This window comes from Oenanthe melanoleuca, chromosome 6, assembly GCF_029582105.1.
Source record: "Oenanthe melanoleuca isolate GR-GAL-2019-014 chromosome 6, OMel1.0, whole genome shotgun sequence".
Taxonomy (NCBI): Eukaryota; Metazoa; Chordata; class Aves; order Passeriformes; family Muscicapidae; genus Oenanthe; species Oenanthe melanoleuca.
The window spans coordinates 16,053,507-16,071,581 of NC_079340.1; the positions used below are offsets into that span (position 1 = coordinate 16,053,507).

Here is an 18,075-nt window from a genome sequence, read left to right on the forward strand (position 1 = left end):
ACTTAAAAGCTGAAGGAGGTGCTGGAAACTACTCTCCCTCTGGTCTGGTTCACTGAGTGCCAGCTTTCAGCTGAGGAATGGGGAAGGGAGAAGAATTGATTTTGTGACTAAAATCTTGGACTGATTAATACTTGCATTTCTTCAGATAGTAGTGTGAAAGCACCACAAATTAAATCTTAATTTAGTGGAGCTTCAGATGGTTGCAAGGCGACTCTCTTCACTCAGTGGGTGTGCAATTACAGAAGGGGCTTTTTGTTCCTGGTAAGCACAAGTCAGAATTAAGTATTTTAAGTAGGAAGAGACCTCTGGAGTTCATCTGCTCTGATACCCTGTTGAATGCAGAGCCAATTTGTAAGATTGTGTGCAGGGTTAAAGCCTGCTGAATTCTACTTTCCAGGGATAGAGCTTCTACATTTCTCTGAGCAAACTGTTCTGGTGTTTGACCACCCTTCTGTAGAAAATATCTTTCCAATACCTAATTGGTGTTCCACATGTAGCTTCTCTCACTGCATCTCATACTATTCTGCACTCTTGCATTACTTTATTCCTATTAGAAGAGATGTTTTTCCTAAATGTATAAGGTTGTCTTTCCATTCTCATGTGATTTGGCATGTTTGGACTAGCTTAGAGACTTCTTCATATGCTGTTTGAGAGAAAAGGAACAAGGAATGCTCCTGCTGCTGGCATTTTAAAGGACTTGTGTAGATGCACATATGGCCCTGCAAATCTGACTTGTAGTGTGTAAAATCAGTAACAGTTGTGGTTTAACAGTATAACACTAAGTCGTGATTATCAGTTGAGTTTGGAGGTTTGATTCCAAAACTTGAGCTAGAAATTGAAGCAGCCTTTGAGTGCAAGGCATTTACTTCTCTGGTTATTGCTCAGCATTGACAGGTGGAAGTGCAGGATGAGAAAGCCCCACAGCTGATTTGTCTGAGGAATTATTTTGGTAATGCTGAGTGGGCATAAGAGATTAGAGTATTTTGAAAGGTTTATCTTCAGACAGTGCTTACTTACTAGCCTTACGTTTTTGGAAGCCTAATTGAGATGTTACGCAATCAAACAATTTTTGTAGAAGCTGAAAAGTCTTATATCTCAATGGTCTGGAACAGAATTTTTGTGTAGGTATTTTCAGGGCAAACACTACCTTGTGCATCATTCCCACATGTTATTGGAGAGCCATGAAAAAATTAACCATCATCTGGATGTTTTCACCCACCCTTAATAGGAATAACTTTTGCCTCTGCTCATCACTGATCCTCTCCTGCTGCTTCTTTTTTTCTTTTTTGTTTCTCTTTTTTTTTTTTTTTGTTAAAAACATTCTTTTTAATTCAGTGTGATAAAACATCCGTTATTTGTAAGTTGATTGAGCATAAAGTATTTCATTATAAAATGGTCATCCATCACTGGAAGCTGAGGGCTGCAAAAAACATTAACTGTGCACTTTTGGCTGGAATGCAGCTTCTCCAGAATAATGCAGCTTCTGTGTAAAGTATGCAGCATAAAAAAGTCAACTGTTGAGGAAAACAGGTGCTTGCCTTGCTCTCCCAGGGCTTTGGGATTTCATCCCAAGTTTTTGGAAGGGCTTTCGAAGTCCTTCTGTTACCTAGAGTCACTTTTTGGTTTTAAGCAGTGGTCTCGAAGATGAAAATGCTGCTGTGTGTCAAGTGGTTTCATTCTGACAAGGCTGTGAGAATCTACTAGCAGTTTAACTGCTGCTCTTTAGAAAAGGCTGTATATTTTCTTCCCCTCCTTCCTTAGCTCTTCTGAAAATTAGGTAGTTATTTTAAAAATCAAGTTCCTTAACATTGACACCCCGAAAGTGTCACTGCCAAGTTTTTTCTCCAGTTTGTCCCTGGAAATCTCCTTGATATTACATAAGCTCAGCTGTTCTTCTTCTGTGTGATAAACTGTAAAGATAATTTTGATTTCAACTTGTGCTGTACAGTGTGTGTCATATTTTCCCTGACTTAAATATTAACTTGAAAAATAGCTGTTTTAACTAAGAGCTGTAGTTAACTTTTGATTTTGGGAGAATACTATTGGATTTATTGGATTACTATTGCTGCTTTTTTTTATAATATTTCTGGGTAATCTTATGGCACAGCACTTAAGGCTAAATATGTTCCCTTTTGATATGAGGAGTTGCAGCAGAGATGAAGTGACTAACCCAAGAGCATGAAGGGGAAATGGGTGGCAGAGGCTGAGTGGACTGATTTGCCTGTCTGTGATCAAGGGCCTTGCTACCACTTGGTGGCCAGTTTATTTGTATATATGCTTGCATCCTGTCAGAGCAAATTCTCTAGGTCTAGGCTTGAAAATTGAAAGGAAATTCTTCTGTCTTTGGCTTTTTACCAAGTCTTGGGAATAGGTGCTGTTGAGGTACAGTGGTTCCATCCCAGAGGTCATGGCAGCAGAAATGCTGGGGGTGAGAGGTTAAAGCAGAACTGTGTCCACTGACCTGTTCAGTGTGTGTTGTGTATTCCAGTTGGAGAGCTGGGCTGTGTTGTGCCCTTGGGGAAGAAGAGAGGGATTGAAGGAGCTTACCTAAGTGTGTGAGCTGGGGGCTGGCTTGAGCAAACAGCCCTGTTTGTCTGAACGAGTTGAAGCTCTGTGCTGTCACTTTTTTATCAGCCTTGCTGGGCAGCATGTAGTCAGTGATGGCCTTTATCAGGATCACTCAGCTGAACTTCCAGAAGTGGTTTCTTCTGTCATGGGCATGTACTAGATCAAAACTATTAGCAATAGAGTGAAATAGATCTATTTGAGACTTTCTGAGTCTCTGTAACCAGTATTCTATTTCTTTACATAGATTTTAGGCCATTTTGATTCTTCACAGAAATTTTATTGTTTTGCAGCTGATACGTGATTCCAGAGCATGGAAAAAAGTGTGTTTAATGGAGTTGGGGATTGATATTATATTGTTTCCATGATGCCTGTCTTCAGATTCATCCTACTTGGTGATCACTGAAATTGAATAGCATTCAGATATCTCCAGATGCAAAAACTTAACAAAAAAAGGTCAAAAGTGTTAAAACTCAGAATTCTGTTGCCTTTCCTGTATTATCAGGATCTTGTATCAGTGGTTTGCTCTGGCACATTGCAGTATGCAGAAATTAATTTCTTTCCCCAGTCCATTTGCAGGAACATAATGCTCACTTGTCATTATTGTAGGAATTGAGCTGCCTTTTAATGCAGGTAGCATCAAAATTTTGGCACATGTGTTTGCACAGATTACTGATTGCTTCAATTATTGCTGTGGAAGGAAAAAAAAAAAGTAGCTTGATGTTTTTACTGTTTGAATGTCTTAAGGTAATGGTTGTATTGGCTGCCAGCGGGCTGGGCTCTTCTTCCTTTTGCTTCTGTTGCACTCCTCTAGGTTTGAAACTAATATCCCCATGATGTTTTGCATTCTGCTCTCCTCAAATCTCTTGTTTTGTTCTGTGGTAACCTGGTGGGTTCTTGAGCTCTGGGCCATCGTATTTTGCCATTAGCACCTGGAAATTTTACTTTCTGATAATATGATTAGGCACTATGTCTCCTAGATCAGGTTGAATAGAAGAATTTGTGTAAATCATTACAGCAAGGTACATTAAACCTCTGAGGGATTTTTGTCATTAAAAGATTCTTGGGTCATCAGACTTTTCTTCATTTTATTCTTTGGATTTTGTCTGTCTCACTGATGCATTTTTGATTCTCTGGCAACACAAGAAATGTCTTGGCTTGTTTGGGATTTGTTGTTCATCAATTTCCTTTTAATTTTTCCCCTTGGCACTCATGGGCTTCCCTTGAGGAAAGGGTAAGCAGAATGGAGTAACATCCAGACAGCTAATTGATGATAAAACTGTAATCTTTTTCTCCAGCCTCCTAGAAATAGCAAAGCTTTCCTTTTCACAACATGGTGAATTTGCAATGAGAGCTCTATTCATAGCATGGTCGGCACACAAAGCTGTGGAGAATTACTGTGCTTTAAAATACCAGGGAAGGAGTTTTAATTTCTCCTGGGCTTTTAAATTGCCTACTTAGCTTGGGCCTGGTGCCGTGCAAGATGTGTAAAATATCATAGTGAAGCAAGTCCAGTGACTGAATAGGGTTCTGTAGAGTGTCACAATCTAATTGCTCTTTCTTCAACATGTGCCAATTTCTTTTAGAGAGGAAAAAGAGTGCTTAAACCTGACATACATCAAACTTGTACTGTCAGTAAGATGAGTGGCTAAGTCCATCCTCTGGACTTGGCAGTGTGCAATTCCCCACAGGTTTCATTTAGCCTAGTCTGTCTTGTTAGACTGGCCACGCTCCCTTCCTCGTATTAGGAGGGAACCTTGGGAAACCTGGCTCTAATTCACAGCTGCAGCAAGATCAATAACTATCAGCATTTGGTCAAGGGCAGATGAATTTGTCATGGGATGGCTGCTTTTTGATTTGGTTTATTTTGGTTTAGTAATTTAATTTAGAGTTGAGTGTCATTGGCTTGGAGGAGTGCCTGTGGGTTCTGAACTTCAGACCTGGTGTAGGTTCATCATAAAAACTGACTGTTGTCCTATGCATGGTGATTTTCTGCAAGAATCTTTTGAAACAGTTTCATCTGGTTCTAAACTGAAAGAAGGTGATGCTTGCCTTCATTTCACTTGCCCGTTTTTAAAGGGATGGTTTTGTTTTGTTGGAGTTTGTAAGAGTGGACATTAAGCTTCAGTTACCTGTGAAACTTGTAAGCAGTTTAGCTTACTGAGCTTCAGGCTAAGTAACTTCCACCCATGGGAGAAAAATGCTTCAAGAATGGGTAAAATCTCAAATCAGTTTTTGTAGAGTCATTGGGGAGTAGAATTAAGTGTCATTACAATTGGCATTAATAGTTTAGAGCTTGTGTCTGTTTGTAAGAGCCACAGAGCCAGTGGTATATTCCAAAACCTATCAGAGGCTTAGATCAGCTGTATTACCCCATCTCCTTTCCCTCAGAGCAATCAGCCTTCCTGTAAGGGAGATAAATAAAACTATTTAAGCAGTTCTGAATTTGCTTATTTCTACCATATGTAAATAATCTTACTGTGAAATGTGCTAGCAAAATCAAGTGGTGCTCTAATGCTTATCCTCTACTGTGATGTAGGAGGAAGGGTTTAATGAAAACAAAGATAGATTAGCATTAAATTTACCCTTATTACTTCACACAGGCAAAAGATACACTCATGAGTGAGCAGTTTGGAGATGGGAGGCTTTTACTATATAGTTACTTGATTTTTTGCCTTTCATCAGAATTAGTCATGTCCTTTCAGAGGTGTTCAGGTCACAGGATGGGAGGAAATAGTCTCGGATTTGTTGCAAGGTCTACTCCTGATGACCTTCAACCTTACTGTGCTAAATTACCGCTCAGCTCACTTTAAGAGCTGTTCTTATTTGAAGCAGTCTTTTGATTACAACCTCTGACCAGTACATGTCAACCATAGCTCAGAAAAAATTTTGTCAAGATGTGATTATGCCCATCTCTGCTGTCTCGTCAGTGCTAAGAAATAAAAACAGAATTAAATAATTTCAACTTTGAAAGTAACCTCATATCCAGACACTCAGCAGACTTCATGACTGGAATTAGAAATTCAAGGTGGAGCAAGTAGTCATGTCTGTACTTTTAAGTCCATCCAAATAGAAACTGTGGAAGTTTGCCTCCTGTGTGGTTCCATACTTCTGTTGATGGCATTTGCTTTCCTTGTGACTGAAGTGAGTATCTTCTTTTTCTTGTAATACCACTCTAGAGCAGAACACTACAGTTGGGTGAAAAGCACTTAAAGTAATAGTGGACACACAGCTGGAGTTTACAGCTTAGTTTTGGCTGTACTCTAGCAAGTACCTGCTTATGAAAAAATGCCCAGGAAATTTTAATGGTCAGTCAGAATAGCTGAATTTGAAGCACAGCATCAGATGAAGCTCCTTATAACTAATGGCTCACACTTGTGGCATTGTCAGTGCTTCTGTTTCACTGGTAGATATAAGTAATTCCATAGAAGATAATATTTTAGTTGAGTTTATGCTGCCCTAGCCAAAGGATGTGAAGAGTCAAATGCTCAGTATGCGTTCTGTCATACTTCCCCAAAATAAAAATCTCAGTTCTGAGGGGTGCTTGAGATCTTGGCACTGTGGAACAATCATTTGTTAAAGTCATGTTGAGTGAAAGGGAGATAAACACACGAAGCTGGAGTGTGACAAATGAAAGCATTTGTGCCATTGTAATGAAATTAGGCAAACAGAACAGGCTTGACATCTCTGGGTTCCCCTTGTCAAACTGCATTTGTAATTCCAGCTTTGCATTCATGTGTGGCTGTGAATGGCTGTTTCCCTCTTGATTTGGTGGGTTGGGGCCCCTGAATGACCAGTTTAATTCACAGGGCATTAGCTTTGAAGAGTATATTTTACAGACATCCTTAGAAAAGGATTGCAGTTAATTCACACTTCTCCTTCATCAGCTTGAATATCCTTGATTTTCAGCCTGTTTGTTTATTGTATGCAAAGCTTTTGATACCGTTTATTATAATAAGTATTGCTTTCAGAGATGCACAAAGCTTGCTTCCACACATCCCTGTGGTATGTATACTTTGTGCAATCTCCACAGTATTTATGTGTTCTAGAAACTCGGGTGTAAGCTTCTGGCTCCTCAGCTTCTCCCTAGCTGGCAGAATCCCGTTTTCTTTATCCATTAAGAACTTAGGATAAGACAATGGTATTTTGGGGAACCCAGCAAGAATATCCAGTGGCTTTTGATGACCTCTTGTTTATGAAATTTAGTGGACATTGCCATTATTTTCAGGAAGGAGAACCAGAGCTTTCTCTCATAACACTAGCTGCTAAGTCAGACTGTAGAGGTGGCAATCTGTTCTCCTTTCAGATCAGAAAACACCTACAAATGTGCCTCCAATTGCACTGTGTGGCAAGGGCTGGTCTAGAACTTGGCTGGTCTAAAAAAACAAGATGAAAACAACAACTAAGACCCCCTTGTAGGGGAGAGATGGCAGAGGATTCTTTTCACTTGAAACACTGTCTGTACCAGGGCTGAGTGGAGCAGAGCACACGCTCAGGAGCAAATGAGTGTAGATCATCTATAGAGAAGCTGTTTTACACTTGTTATCCAACATTAATTGGCCGTTCTTGATCTGGGGTTAAATGTCAGAGTCAGACTAAATTTGCTAGCTGGAAGTCAGGGTATGTCTTTTAGTTCAGGTGCAGAGTGGCATGTGTTCCAGTCAGTCTGGAGAATTTGTTTTTGGAGTGGTGAAAAACATGCTCCTCCTGTTTATCAGCTGTAGAGCTGCTGTAGTTGCAGTTTTGCCAGGACACCTAGAACCAGTATGCATATGCTGTTCTGTCTGTTACCTAGGGACTCTATGTAAAACAAATTCAAGCTCTGCAGATTTTTAGAGGAACTGTAATTCCGTTTGCTAGATTTGTTATCAAATAAATTAAACAGCTGATTATCACAGGGCTAACTCAAAAGAATTTCTCATTTCCCTGCAATCCTGCATTTTGACTTGGCTAAGATTAAGCCAGTACTTATTTCAGCAGTTAAAATGTTTATGAAAATCCAGGAAGTGTGACCACTCCATACTTTTAGACAGTTTTAAAAGGCAAGTACAGTTTTTGTCCTTTTTCCTTGTAACTTATTCAGTCTGATTTGCTGGTCCAGACTTCAGGGGCTTCTCATCCTTTGAGTGAAAAGACAAAATATTTTAGTGTTTTTTAGGTGAACTGAGAATAAAGTGCATGTCATGTAGGCCAGAATGGCACTGTTTGTAGAAGGTGGGTTTGAGGATGACCCAGGAAGCTCTTGCTGATACCTCAATTTTCTGTGGCATAAACTGATTGAGCCCCAAGGCAAGAGTCCCAAAAAGCTGGATTTCTGCTCTATTACAGTGTTATATTTTTTTCTCACCTTAAGAAGGAGAATGCCTGTTGCACAGTTCAGTTTGTAAGCAGGGATCATAACAGTGCATGCTCAAAGCATTGCTGCTGTGTGAGCTCTGCGCTGGAGAGGTGCGTGGGATACAATTGAGACAGCCTTTCTGAAGGCTGGGCGTCAAAGGCCAACAGCTGCTGCATAAGAGGAGTCCAGGTCATGTGGCTTGGGTTGCAGTTGCCTGTCCTCGGGACAAATGATGTTGAAATAACTTGTCATAAACAATTTTTTCTTGTTCATTTACTCTGATTCGGAACGCATAGCCGATCCTGATAAGAGTCATTCAGGAGTGAAGAGTTGAACTGCCAGAGAAAGCAGCTTATGTGAGCGTTTTAGATCAGGAATGTGCCAACAGTGTGCTAACAATAAGAAAACTCATCCGAGGGGGACCTGCTCCTGCACTTCAGGAGAAAAGGGACGCCAGAGGTCTGATGCAGTTTGTTTGCTGAAGTGCCAGAATGGCTGCATGGGATTGCTGAAATGGGAGTTAGGTGCTTAAACATGAATTAGTTGATTAAATATCATTATAGACATGTGTGTCTAAGTGCAAATAATCCATAGGAAGAATGAAGGAAAGCACTGTGGTCTCAAAGGAATTGTGTCCTCATTAAAATTGCCATCCTGAAGAGTTGCCTTTTTGATACTGTAGTTAAGATACTCTTTCACTTCTCCATTTCCTTGCACTGCTTCAGGCTAGCTGAGCATTTCTGAGTGTTGTGCTGATGCTGGTCTCTGCTTGCTTCTCTGAAATTTCGTTTGAAGGACCTGTGTGAAAAGAATGGGAAGTGCTTTCCAGCTGATCCCCAAAGCAGACCAGGCTCTTCATTTAAGCCTAAGTCATGTTTTAATATAATTTTTCCCTGGCTTTGAGTGGATTTCAAAGGAAGGCTGATTGAAGGAGTCCCTTGTGAAATTTTCTTCTCTTTGTGGATAGTTATTCAGATTTTCCTCTTGTAATATCATTGGCTGTAGTCATGTTTGCAGGTTTGATGGGTTTTCAGGTGGGTTTTTTGTTTAGTTGGTTTTTTCCCCAGAGCTGAAATTGGTTACTTAAGCAGACAACCACCCTCTCTTTTCTGGTTAAAACACTGAGAAATGTCTCTTGCTAGAAAATATACTTGGAGAAATATCTGTGTAGGCAATTCTCAATTCTCACTGGTTGTAGTTACCTCACCTGTAATTGCCTGAACCTGAATTTGGCAGAAAAAGAACCAGAGTTCAAAATTCAGAGCTGCTTTTTTTTTTTTTGAATGTTGTTAAATACATCAAGTATGTACTTCCATACATTTAGTGTGTACCTGATAAAGCCTTTGTTTTGTCACAGGAAATGATATATTATTTTGCTGCATTTTCTGAGGTTCCTAGATATTTTCAGGAGAGCACAGGATTGTTTTACAGTTAAGTGGTGGCTAGACTTCTGTAGTGTCTTTTGTTAAGTTTTAACTTGCTGGGCGCAACAATTCCCTCTAAAGACTATGGTCCCCCCTTACCAAAGTCTTGTGAAAAGAATGCTATTCATTTCCTACTGTTCTGTGCTCTAGATCAAATCTGAGCTGCAGTGGAAAAGCTGGCATGGAGTGCACCTTGCACTTGTAGCTATTGATCCAAAAGGGCTGGCATGTTTGTTCTGGACACTGCCATCTTTGGTGTACAAGGCTAAGAAAGCCTGTTCAGAAAAGAGCTTCTGAATTAACTTCATCCTCTACAGGATGGAGTTAAGAGGATATGTGTTTGATTTACTGGCTTGTTTGCAAAATTGTGTTAAAAACCCAGTAGCTTTAGTAGGTAGGTGGATTTAAAAATCCAGGTAGTTTTAGTGACACTTTCAGATGCTGACCTTCTTTAGCCTATGAAAATAATCTGTTTCAAGACAGGATTCAGCAAGAGCAGCTACAGTATGTTTTTCTGTGCTGCCAAACTTCCCATTGAAGCAAAGGACCAATATCAAGATTAAGTTCTGCCTTGAAAAGGGAGTTGGTGACCCTTGTAAGTCCTCAGTGCTTGCAAATGCTTCTGGTAAGAAGAGCTCATGGTAGTGATTAACTGAATACTCCTCAGGTGTGAGCAAAGAGATTGGTGTTACACTGACATTTAGATCTTTCAGACACTAGTCCTTTAGTGGGTAAGTCCTGCACAAAAATGCTTTTTGTCTGGCATATTTATATTTTGTTTAATACCGCAGTCAACTACCCAGTCTAATTAGTTTTACAGCACAAACTGTCAGTTTCAGAGAGTTTAATGTAAAGTGCTTTGTTACTGTAGAGTCTGGAATCTCTGAATACTAGGGAAACTGGCCAAAGTTGCTGTTTAATCAACAATAAGTGCCTAAGTTAAATCTTAGTTATGACAAACTGTTTGTGATCTTCACATAAGTTGTGAATTTCAGTTAGACTGAAGGGAATCTGATCTTTAACGACAGTAAGATTTACAATTCTAATTGAAAGGAAAAACCTGATACACCCCCTACTTTTATAAAGAAAGATCTATTTGTTGTCCCAAAAGATGTATTAATGGGGAGTGTGATGCCCTCTTGCATCCTTGCTACCGAATGTCTCTTCATCATCTCATTCTGTTGTGCAGTGACGTACATCTGCTGAAGTCCCATTTTTCTTACTAAAGTGCAGCTCTTTCATCCTGGTACTCACTGGTTTGAATGAGGCTGGAGGAATTGAGAAGATTATAGGCTGGTCTGTAGAAAGCATCAGTTTTGGGAAAGAAGAAACTGAGTTTTGATCCCTAGTAATCGTACTGTATTTAATGCTGCCCTAGTGCTAGTCAAATGTTCTATAAAGCACACGTAAATATGTATTAATGTAAATATGTCTTAAGATCATCTGGATTTCCATGTGCTGTTGAGAGGTGACACAATTGTAATGTTACACCAGCATATTATCCGACAAACTGGGAGAGTTGTTCTTAAGCCAAAAATGTTGAATCATCATGTTCCTTTTAACCCCTCACAAGTTAGTGGTGTTTGCCTTATTTGAGCTGGTGGCTGAAATGCAAGCGATGGTGTAATGATTCCCAAAGTCCCCTTTTAATTGCGGTTTTCATTTTAGTTAACAGCACTTTGATGTTCTTCTCTGTACTCTTAACTTTTAAAACATAAGCCCCTGTACAGTTTTTCCTCCTTCGCTTCCTTGCCATAATTTGACACAGTTGACAAGTTAGCATACTTCCTGACAGATTTTTTTGCTTTGATACTTAAGGCTTCTCAATAGGAACTGTGATAAAATGGAATTTCACTTATCTCAGAATAAGGGATTTGGGTTTTTTCCCTCAGCAAAATGACTGAATTATGTTGGTAGATAGAAAAGCAGCAGCTTGTCTAAGGAATTGCACTCTTTTTTTTTTTTCTCCCCGCCTCAAAGAAATTCATATGACAAATAAGTTCAATATTTGTTTATTTGATTAAGGGTATAAATACCAGTGATCCTGTGACACTATTAGCCATTAGACTTGTTAACTTTTTATTAGGAATAAAAAGTAGGTTTCAGCAAGTTGAGTCAAGTCTTGTAGTTAAATATTTCTGGTCTCAAAATTATTCAGGTTACTTTTAATGCATTCTTCTGTGCCTGTGTACTGGCTGTGTTGTGGTTGCCTTCACCTGCTTTTTAAGGCTTTTTCTCCTAAATCCCCCTCAGGGCTCCTCTTATCTTGAGTCCTTCTGTTTTATTTGGTTGGGTTTGGTTGTTTTGGTTTGGGTTTTTTGTTTGTTTTTCTTGGTCAATTTCCCTAGTTCTAGCTATTCTCTTCTGTATTTCTTTTCCATTCCCAAAGCATCCCTTGATCATCTTGGAAAGTTCAGGAAGCTTGTTAGTTGTTTTTTCTCCAGCTCAATAGCTCAGTGCCTTCTTGTACTGCAGCTTTAGAGGGGATCCTTGCTGGCCAAAACAGCAAGTAGAGAAGAGTGCCCTTTTTAATTGTTTGGTTGAGGCAAGACAGAAGAGTTTTAAAGTTAGGTTTTCTTGTTTTTGCCAAGAAAACATGTAGTGTTGCAGAAATGCAGTTTGTATTCAGGCAAAGAACTGTAAGAGGTCTGATGAACCTGGTTGTACATTTGTACTCTGCATGTGATTAGCACAGGGTTTTATCTGTAGTAGGGTGTTACAGGGGTGGCAGAAGGTGGGACAGGGTCTGTATAGCTCATAGGTTCACACAATTCCAAGAGTAACAGGAAAATGCAACTAAATCTGCTGGTGAGTTGAAGCGTAAATGTAGGCAGCAGTGGCCTCTGTGGCATTTACAGTGTATTCCTACAATCACATTTTAGAAGGCTCCAGAAAGCTGTTTTGAAGATTGTATGAAAATGAACTTTACAAAGCATTGCTTTTAAAATGTACACATATACACACATGTGTTCGTGTGTGTGTGTGTAAAAGCAACCCAGACCTTCTCACCAGCCTTCTGAAACTAACCTAGAGCAGCCTTTTTTACCTCTGAGATGAAACTTGCTGTATATTCTTAAAGAGAAAATGAATCCTACTGAATCAAATCTAATTGTCTTTTAAAAATTCTTTTTATTTTACAGAGCTGTCTGAAATTGAACCTAATGTCTTTCTTCGGCCTTTTCTGGAAGTAATCCGTTCTGAAGACACTACAGGCCCCATAACTGGATTGGCACTCACCTCTGTGAATAAGTTCCTCTCATATGCACTAATAGGTATGTTATGTGACTTGGTGGGATTTACCAAAATGCCAGCCAAATGCATCTCTGTGAGCTGTGTCTTTGGCCAGGATAAATGCTTGCAGTCTTATTGTGGAGATTGGGGAAATAAGAAGATTGTCATTAACACTGGGGAAATCAGCATATGCAGTTTCTTAATATCTTACTGGCTGATCTTTCGTGGTGCTACAGCAGTGTCTGGAGCCAGAGCCAAAGCCTCTGCTCTGCCCTGACTGCTGTGTGCGCTTAGGGCCTGCTGCAGGACTGTGCTGCTTTGTAATGCCCTCCAAGCAAAAGGACCAGGGAAGGAAGAGTACCAGTTCGGATTACAATGTTGTAACGTGTAGAAACAGTAGGATTTATTTAGTTTTGTGGACTAATATTTCTGCTCTAGAGTGAGGATGATTTTTTTGCCCAGTCCCAGACCTTGTCCAGTGGTGTGCCAGTACTCTTCACTTTCCACAGTTGTCGTGGTAGAGACTGTATTGCTGCTGCCCAGACTTTCAAATTTGCACGTGCTCCTTTGTATCTGTGAAAGACTAATAATGTGCATGTGGTCAGTTCCCGTGGCTCAGCTGGCTTGTAACTCATTAGCTGGCTTTCTGTCTGCCATCAATGTGTCATCCTGTTGTTAGTGGTACTCGATTTTTCTCTGTAAGTTCTGTCAGTACTTTGTGATCATACCTGTGCCAATTACAAAACCTGTTACCTGTGTTTGTTAATACAAAGTCTCCCCTGAGGAAAATAATTTTATCAGTCTTCCTTCCCCCTGAGTTCAGATTTCTCAGTTCTTTTTCCCCTTTGCATTGTAAGGGAACACTTTGAATTTTTGGTACTGTTGTTTCAAATATTTAGTTCTTTGGAGGTATCATGAAGGCAGTTAAAGAAAGTGCTTTACATTTGTGCAAATCACTTTTGTGGGAAAGACACAGAACTAAAATGAACAAAAATAGAGACTTGCAGGAAAACAGATATAAGGGTTGCATGAAAATCTAGTGTATGAAGACTTCAGTTAGTGGGTAGTATTATGGTGGCAAAAATATAACTAGAATGATGCAATAATGACATAAGTTTCTAGGACAATAAAGAAATCTTAAAAAGCAAGCCTGTAAAACGTGTCCCCCTGAAGAATTAAGCAATAATGCAAAATATATGACTTTCAGCATTACAGTGGGGGGTAGACTCTTCTGGGCTTTTATGACCTGTATCACATGTCCAGGCAAATGTCTGCACAGGCAACTGACTGCAAATGCTTGATTTGAGGCAGAAACAAGAAAAAATGGGGTTAAGAATTTGTAGCCTTTCTCTAGCTACTTGTTGTTTAGAATGTTAATTGGGTCACTCCAACAAGAGTGCATCCCTGTTGGTGATTGTGTCTTTATAGTAGACACTGGAAGACTCTCTGCCTGGCTTTTTTTCTGGGGCAGAACCTGTAATCTAAGACCTTCGTTATTGCTGCAGGTGACATTCAGAGCAGCCTTGTCCTTTGTGCTGCTCCAGATACCAGTTAGGCTGGGATTAGTGGTGCTGGCTGAACATCTGGCTAGGCTGTGTTGTTAAATGAAAGCTTTTTGGTATTATAATTTCTTTCTGTAATATGAGACTAAAGGTAGTCTAAAGACTGTTTGCCTAGACGTAGGAAATGCTTAAAACTTCTTAATGTACAAATCTGTTTCAAACTGTACAGAGCAAGAGAGAAGGATGCTGGCATAACCATGGTAGGGAAATTGCCATGTGGCAGATACTTACAGTGTGTTTTGGGGCTGCATAATGACAGGTGAAGCCAGCCTTTTTTAAAAAGGTAACATTAGCTTTGTCTGTTCTGTGAGTGGTTGGTTTTTGCTGTACACACTGGGTTGAAAACCAGGGTGCAGTGAAAGGGCCGAGCTCCTCTGATAAATATCTTTGTTTAAAATGGCTTTCTTTTCCCATTTCCAAAGTATTTAATTGCTAATCCTTGTGCAGCCTCATTGTTTTTTTATTCTATCACGTGTCAGAAGGTGGTTATCTGTCTCCTTTTTAGGCCAGTATTGCTGAGGGGTATGTTTTAAAACCAGTTAGAAAATAATAATTCTTAAGTAGCGTTTAAAACTTCTGATCTCTGGTAGTTTGAATTGCAAATTCAGCAATGGCATACTGTGCAATCACAACTTAGGTAGATAAAATTACTTGATATCCACCATGTGTGTGTTTTAGCAGGAATAGTTAGCCTTACAGTGATTATCCTCTGCTCTAAGTACTTCTTCAAGAGTTTTAGTTGATAAATTACACAATAACTTCTAAAGTACTAGAAAACTGTGTGGCAATACTAAACTCCCATTGATTTTTATCCCCCAGATTAGTTATTTCCTTGCTCAGCAGTTTTCCACTAGCTAGAGAGCTGTCAGCCTACTGGATGAGCTCAAACCTTAGCTATAGGACTAGTGGCTAAATTTCAGAATTGTGTTTTTCCGTATTTCCCTCAGAAAAAGTATGTGCTCTTTTTATTGTCCACAACAGCTTCTGGCTCAGTTTCTGAAGTTAGCTTTCCCTGATGTTCTTGAAAACTATGTATCTGTAAGTAGATAGCTGTTGCTCAGCTTCCAGTGAGAGGGCTTGCTGTTTAAGGAGTTCAAAGCTTGTTCTCCCCTCTACTTTTCTGTCTCCTTGGTGATTTTTGTTCCATTAAAGGTGTTACTGAGCAGGCTTCTGGCTTTCCTGAATTCCCTCTGGTTCAGAACCTGGATTTTCTGATTTCTGTTTGTTCTTTTGCCCACCTGTTGTAAGACTGCACCTGGTATGAAATGTGTGTATCTAGATGGGGTGTCTAGATCTTTGCATTGTAGACAGCAATTCTCAAACTGTTGTTGTGCTCACAGACTTTCTTGTTAGTGATTCTGAGCAGGCATCGATACATCTTTCCATACTGTTTTCTCACAAGGGAACAAAGATTTTTTTTCTATATCTTGTTTCTGCAAAGTAGAAGTATCTGTGCTTTTAATTGAGCTCAAGAGGCTTTATAAATTGACCTGAATTTGTAGTGCTGTTCCAGGGAGCCAGAACTGAAGTAGTCAGGCGTGATGTGTGTTGGGAGAGAGGTGTTGAAGGTAGGGGCTTGAACAGTGAAGCAGTACCCATAGATCTGTTAAAGAAGCATGTGCACAACTTGTTTGCATTTCCTATTCACACAGACTGTTTATCCTAGCTACAATTAAATATATCCCTATGACTAGAGTAACTCACATCTACTGGAAAAGGTGAAGTGAAGTGAATCTGTCCTGCCTGTGGGAGCCTTTTCTGCAACAAGTTGCTTTTTGTCCTGATTCCCACTGGGCTGCTTTCCACTGTGGTTTTTGAGGTTGGTTAACAGTAATGCCAATGTAGGTGCTGGCATTGTAACACCACTGGTCTTTGCCTAATTTAATTAAGACAATTCAGAATGAGCCTACATCACCCATTGGTGATTTCATCTGTTAACTCCATGAATAAGAGTGCATAAGACACCAACCTATGACTGATTTTATTGCTTCTGGTAGAAGAGTAGTGGCTGCTCACTTGATTATAAGCTATTAGTGAAGGTATGCAGAAGACTGCTTTTGACAGCCAGGCCTCTTACCTAAAGCTTCCCCATATGAGTTTTGTGTGTTGCTGCTAAACTAGGTGAAAAGTGACTAACTGGTTTTAGAGCAGCCTTCTTGATAGCTCAGTGAAGTTTGCCTGGCAAACCAGGAGAGGAACTTGATCTAAACTGTGCAAGATTTCTCTGTGTGTGTGTGAACAATGTCAAAAGTAAGCAAGCTCTATTCGTAATAGAGATATGTAAGAGATGGCAATGGCAAAGTGCTGTTCCTATGTGGATTTATTGTGTGATTCTAAAGTACAATGATGCCATTTCAGTTCCATGCAACTGTGAGAAATTTCTTATCCTACAGCTGCTCAGGGTAAGAGTGTGGTAGAGGCTGCTATCTCTGTACCACAATAAGGGCAGCTTCCTTTAAGGGCTTATAGCCCTTCCTAGATGCGAACATTACTGGAGTCAAAGAGGGAATCTGCGAAGCTTCTCTGCAAAGCATACAAGGTCTTGCTTGGTTCCTCTGTCAACATCATTCTTGCTGGAGTTCAAGAGGCCTCACTGCCAATTAATGAGGTATTAAGCAATGTTTAGGTTGTCTCCTTTCTTTCCTAATGACTGTTTAGGTAGAAGGGTATCAAGATTCTTGCCCAGTGCCATATTGTCTAAGTGAGAATGAAATCAAAGCCAGAGGCAGCTTTTCTGAAGCCACTGTAATGTAGCATGAGATACAATTACTAGCAACAATCTCATCCTAAACATTCTCTCAACTGCACCATTGTTTGTAGCTGCAAAAGGCTGAAATGGAGAGAAGGAGCCTTGATGAATGATTGGAGCGGGAGGCCTGCAACTCTGATATCTAAACTGTGATTGTGTCTGTCTGCTGTTTTCTCTGGGGAAAGCTACTGGTCTGTTCCTTCCCAGCTCTCATTCCTTGTGAGGGATGTAGAACAAGAGACAGTTTTCCCTTCTCAATTTGGTGGAACCTGTTTGGCATTTTCTTCTCATGAGAGTAAATTTTAGGTTCCCTATGTTTAAGAACTGTTTTTTCTTTATTCCCTAGGAGGCACTGAATGCATTTAATAGCTGATTGTGCTGTATTGTAGGGGACAGGATACAGTCTTAGGAGTTAACTTCTAAAACACAGAGAACCAGTAATAATAGAATTGTAATTATTTTCTTCGTTATGATTTTTGGAAATGTATGTAGATTCTTGATAAGTCTTTCTGGAAGTTCCCAGTTATAAAGCCTTTCTGTTAGTGGGAGGTGAGTTATGTTCCTGTCAGGTCAAGTCATATGAATTGAGGAAGGTCTCCATGTAGATATCTCTCCACAGATGTGGTAGACTATAGATGGCTGTTCCCTGACACGTTTATTCTGTTATTCAGATCCCAGCCATGAGGGCACAGCGGAGGGGATGGAGAACATGGCAGATGCTGTCACTCATGCTCGATTTGTGGGCACAGATCATGCGAGCGATGAGGTTGTCTTGATGAAAATCCTGCAGGTAAGAGGAGAGAAATGGTAATTACCATAATGGTTGCTGCCTGTTGTGGAACATATCCTGTTACATAGAAATGAAGAGGAGGGAACAATGTTTTGACTCTGTAGGAGCTTAGTGACAGACTTTATTTTTAAACAGATGGCCCATATACCTGTGCTAAAAGCTTTTCCAAATGAAAATAGTTAAAAGCTTAAATTAAATTATTTTAAAATTATGAACTTGATAATGTGGTAGTGTTGATAATCCTGCCTTGTGCATGGTCTATGTTGAGGGGGTAAATTAAGAATATGGAGGTCTCAAACTTATTTTTGATAAAAATTCTTTGTAGAGACAAAACTATGGATTGTATATCTCTTTAGTCTGTGTACTTCTGAGCAGATATCTGGTTCCTGAATTTAAATACTGGGTAGCATGCAGTG

The 18,075-nt window shown here is 39.8% G+C and overlaps 1 protein-coding gene across 2 annotated transcripts in view; it reads left to right on the plus strand.

Annotated features, from left to right (window-relative positions):
- Window positions 1–18,075, plus strand: part of GBF1 (golgi brefeldin A resistant guanine nucleotide exchange factor 1) — a 102,417-nt gene that overhangs the window by 46,940 nt on the left and 37,402 nt on the right. For both annotated transcript variants that reach the window (XM_056494797.1, XM_056494800.1), the window contains exons 4-5: window positions 12,468–12,599; window positions 17,541–17,659. In XM_056494797.1, coding sequence (XP_056350772.1) covers window positions 12,468–12,599; window positions 17,541–17,659 — 251 coding nt within the window. The remainder of the gene's footprint in view (window positions 1–12,467; window positions 12,600–17,540; window positions 17,660–18,075) is intronic.